The sequence below is a fragment of the Carex rostrata genome, chromosome 11, assembly GCF_964058835.1.
Source record: "Carex rostrata chromosome 11, lpCarRost1.2, whole genome shotgun sequence".
Taxonomy (NCBI): domain Eukaryota; kingdom Viridiplantae; phylum Streptophyta; class Magnoliopsida; order Poales; family Cyperaceae; genus Carex; species Carex rostrata.
In genome coordinates, this window is record NC_135928.1 from 11,453,343 (window position 1) to 11,458,341 (window position 4,999).

General features: G+C 37.1%; 1 protein-coding gene and 1 long non-coding RNA gene across 2 annotated transcripts; one reads left to right on the forward strand and one right to left on the reverse strand.

The window, feature by feature from the left end:
* Positions 1 to 445: 445 nt before the first annotated feature.
* Positions 446 to 1,054, reverse strand: LOC144561607 (secreted RxLR effector protein 161-like). The gene has a single exon (XM_078310619.1). It carries the CDS (start codon positions 1,052 to 1,054, stop codon positions 446 to 448), a length of 609 nt encoding a protein of 202 aa, XP_078166745.1.
* A 2,810-nt stretch (positions 1,055 to 3,864) lies between these two features.
* LOC144561596 (uncharacterized) lies at positions 3,865 to 4,320 on the forward strand. Its single transcript, XR_013513893.1, has 3 exons — positions 3,865 to 4,058; positions 4,099 to 4,176; positions 4,253 to 4,320. It is a non-coding gene; the product is annotated as an uncharacterized LOC144561596 (long non-coding RNA).
* The last annotated feature ends 679 nt before the right edge of the window (positions 4,321 to 4,999 follow it).

Below are 4,999 nucleotides of genomic sequence, written 5' to 3' on the forward strand. Positions count from 1 at the left end.
ATAAATCGTGACAACGTTATAACGTTTCACATCAGAAATTTAGAATTTTCATACGAATTGGCATAAAACGTTATAACGATTTCAAAATGTTATGTAGCATTTTGCATTGTGTCAAATGTGCACAAAATGAATTTTTAAAATGTTAGAATTTTATTTAAAGCGTTACCAACGTTTACAAATCGTTACTAACGTTTTGACTGTTTTGCTTGTTTTCAGGAGTATATCTGCTGAAAACGTTCAAACGTTTTCAACGTTTGGCACATGTGTATTGGCATTAAAATGAACTATTTTGATTGATATGAATTGATTTGAAATGAAATTGAGTAAGCCTTATTCTCTAAGTTCAAGCATGTTTAATTTAAATCTTAATTCATTGTGTTATTGTCTATTCAAGGGTTTTGTAAAAAATATCGGCAATTTGGTTTTTGGTGTCGATATGGATGAGTTATGTATCACATTTTTCTAGGTGATCCCTAATAAAATGATGTCTTATTTCTATGTGCTTGGTTCTAGAATGGAGAACCGGATTTTTGGATATCATTATGGCACTAGTATCGTCACACATAATTGGTATGTTGCGGAAGCAAATTTCATAATCATTCAGAGTTTGGATCATCCAAAGGATTTGTGTGCAACAACTACCAGTCGCAACATACTCGGCTTCCGTAGTGGAAAGGACAACCGAGGTTTGTTTGCGACTTGACCATGAGAAAAGTGAACCACCAAGAAATTGACATATACCACTTGTACTCTTTCTATCCATTCGGTCTCCGGCAAAATCGGTATCAGCATATCGTATCAAGTCTAAGTCCAATTGCTTGCCATACCATAATCTCAAATTTAAACTACTCTTGACATATTTAAGAATTTTTTTGACAGATTTCAAGTGCAATTCTTTGGAATTTCCTTGATACCTAGCACATAGACATTCCGCAAACATTATATCGGGTATACTAGCGGTTAAATAGAGTAGGCTACCTATAATAGCTCGGTATTGAGTGATATCGACCGATGTGCCATTTGGATCTGAGTCAAGATTTGTATCGGTTGCCATGGGCGTCTTGCTCGTATTGTTCTCGATCATTCCAAATTTCTTGATCAACTCCTTTGCATACTTGGTTTGGCTCACAAAGGTGCCTTCCACGAGTTGCTTGATTTGGAGTCTCAAGAAGAAGTTCAATTCACTCATCATACTCATCTCAAATTCACTACTCATAAGAGATGAAAATTCATCGGCAAGTGTCGCATTAGGTGAAGCAAAAATTATGTTATCTACATAAATTTGCACCACTAAGATTGATCAATCTTTTTTCTTAGTGAAAAGAGTTGTATCATTTTCGCCTCTAATAAATTCATTGTCAATTAGAAATGAACTAAGTCTACCATACCATGCCCTAGGGGTTTGTTTGAGTCCATAGAGTGCTTTGGTGAGTCTATAGATATGGTTTGGGAATGCCGGATCAACAAAGCCTTGAGGTTGGTTAACATATACCTCCCCATCAATGAATCCATTCAAGAATGCACTTTTAACATCCATTTGGTACCAATAATCATTCTATCATTTGGTTTAGGTACAAGTTCCCAAACCTTGTTCCTTTCAAATTAAGCAAGTTCTTATTGCATGACACAAATCTAATTAGGGTCTACATTTGCATCCTTAAAATTTTTAGATTCAATATTGGATACAAATTCACAATTATCAATCATTTGGCTTAATTCCGCCATAGTTTTAACCCTTTCCCGAGGATCCCCAATTACATTAGAAAGAGGATGAGAAGATACTTCCCTTAGGTCTTCGAGAATTTGGTACTCGGATTGTGCAGGTTGTGTCTCTTCGGTTTGCATTTCATCAACTAATGGATCCGCATCAACATTTGTCGCATCCATGTTGGGTTGATTTTCAATTGTGTCGGCTCTTCCTTCGACTTCATCTTTGTCAAGAATTAGTACTTCAATTCCTACAATTTGAATACCTTGCTCGACCTTTTGATTAGCACCTTTATCAAACTTAACATGCACAGATTCAATAACAATCCTTTGAGACAGAATGTAAATTATATAGGCTTTACTTGACATTGAATACCCTAAAACATTCCCTCAAGTGATTTAGAATCGAATTTGGTTACTTTGGGTGATTCATCAAGAACAAAACACTTAGATTTAAATATCCTAAAATGAGATATTGTTGGCTTATACCCCTTCCATAGCTCATATGGTGTTTTATTCAATACCGACCTTATGCTAACGCGATTTACTACGTAGCATGCCGTATTGACCGCCTTGGCGCAAAGGTGTTTGGGCAAGGAATATTCATTGAGCATGGTACGGGCTAGCTCAACTAGGGTTCGGTTTTTCCTCTCAACAATCCTGTTTTGTTGAGATTGGCGAGGAGCCGAATACTAATGTTTATATCTCCTTTTAGAGCAAAATTGATCAAATTTTGCATTTTCAAATTTCCCTCTATGGTCACTTCTAATTCTTATGATTTTTGATTCATTTTCATTTTCAACACATTTGCAAAATTCAATGAAATGACTAATTGCTTCTTCATTGTGTTGTAGGAACAAAACCCAAGTAAAGCGACTATAGTCATTTATAATTACATATGCATATTTCTTTTTGGCCAAACTTGGTACACCGATTGGTCCAAACAAGTCCATGTGTAATAATTGTAAGGGTTGATCGGTGGAAACATGGTCTTTGGATTTAAAACTACTTTTGGTTTGTTTTCCTTGAACACATGAATCGCATAGTCCTTCAAGTTCAACCCGCGTACAAGGTCCAATTTAACCAATTTCTTAATGGTATCAATTGAAACATGTCCTAATCTATGATACCATAATCATGAACCCATGGTTATAGCACTTAGACATGTCTCACCGGAATCAAAATGGATAAAATACAAGTAATAGACATTTTTCTTTCTTTTACCCGTGTATATTAATGTGTCATCCGAAGACCTAACTAAATGACAAACATCAATATCAAATTTTGCATAATAGCTGGAATCACATAACTTACGAACACTAAGTAAGTTATAATTTAACCCTTGATCCAAGCACTTTCTTTTTGGGTTGTAATCAAACACACCTACAAAGTATACATTAGTTATTGTTGAATTAGTAACTAACATATACCTTGTCTTAATCTCTCCCTTTGTTTTTGGCAATTATAGTAAATTATGGGAGATTAAGTATGCATCTAAGCTAAGGTGGCTTTAGTATGCATCTAAGCTAAGGTGGCTTTAGGAACTCAAACAACATTTGAGTTGTTGCCTTCATTCCTAAGCTTACATTCTAATGAGGTATGACCAATTTTGCAACAATAATTATAAAATGTAATTGATGACTTTTGAGCAATAGAACCTTGTTTGAAAGTGGCTTGGTATTTTCTTTTTACCTCATGAATTTTGTTCTTTGTATCAAAAGACCTATGTGTGACACTAGATGAAACATTCTTAGGTTTATTATGATGTTGGGGAACCTCTTTTACCAAACTCCTTCTTTGAGTTTGATTTTGTAAAATATTTTAATTTTTAATTTCATAAAATCATCCATCCGGTCCTTTAAAATAAGTTTTGTTTGACCCTTTTGGATTGAATATGCTTCTATCATTGTTTTGAAAATTATTTTTATTTTTATAATTTTTATTATTATACTTGTACCTAAATGCATAATTTGGTGACTTTTGATCTTGTTTAGTATTTGAGGCATGAAAACGCTTCACTTTGGGTGACTCATTTCTCAAGAGAGTTGTTGAGGCATTTTTGTCGGCCTATTGTTTTTGGTGTAGACCGGCGTGAACGTCTCTGCAGATACACTCCCTCCCTTGAGAAGGTAAAGGGGAGGAAGCTTATTATTTGATTGTGGGGATTCTTTTCCTTCCGACAGGCGCAAGCCCCTGCCGTTAATTACCCTGGGTAGTACCCAGGAACCTCCGTTTAAGGGGGTAGACGAAATGACATGCTAGGGTAGGGTATCAGAAGTGCAATTAAGAAGAGAGGGTGGTACTGAATCAGAGGGGTAGTACTGATTCAACCCTCGAGGGGCATACTGACGGTGTATGCCTAGGGTATTCTAGGACTTTTATTTAATTTAGGTTTTGCCTAGGATTTTCTAGGGCTTTTGTTTAATTTGGGGTTGCCTATTACATGCAAGGACTTTAGCTGATTTGAGGGTGCCTAGGACTTTTTAGGGCTTTTTGTTTAATTTGAGGTTGCCTATTACATGCAAGGACTTTAGCTGATTTGAAGGTGCCTAGGGTTTTCTAGGGCTTTTGTTTGGAGTGCCTGTTTCATGCAAGGGCTTTAGCTGAATTTATGTCATGGGCGACACCGGACTACTTGAGTGGGTGTCTAGAACACTTCGACAGCCTACGGGTCGGACTGGCGCAGAGGGTTTGGACCATGGCGTATCATGTGCCTGTGGCATCTATAGGGTTTTCCTTCCCTTGGGGTGCCTGTTACATGCAAGGGCTTTAGCTGAATTTATGTATTGTTAGGGTGGCGTGGAAGCCTTTGGATTTGATGGCATTTAGCCTTTGACTTGGTTTGGCATGGAAGCCTTTGTATTTGGATGGCATTGAAGCCTTTATTTGATTGGCGTGGAAGCCTTTATTTGGGTGGCGTGAAAGCCTTTGGTTTGGGTGGCGTGGAAGCCTTTGTATTTGGGTGGTGTGGAAGCCTTTGTATTTGGGCGGCGTGAAAGCCTTTGGATTTGGTTGGCGTGGAAGCCTTTGGGTTTGGGTGGCGTGGAAGCCTTTGTATTTGGGTGTATTTGATTGCCGTGGAAGCCTTTGAATTTGGGTGGCATGGAAGCCTTTGGATTTTGGTGGCATGGAAGCCTTTGTTGTTCGTACAATAATCTTTTACGTCTATTTGACTAATTTGCAAAAACATACAATTATTGAATTTTACGATTTCTTCTATTTTAAGAACATATAGGTCCAAGAAGAGAAAGAACTGCGATGAAATATGCTTGGACTGAAGAAATCACGAAGA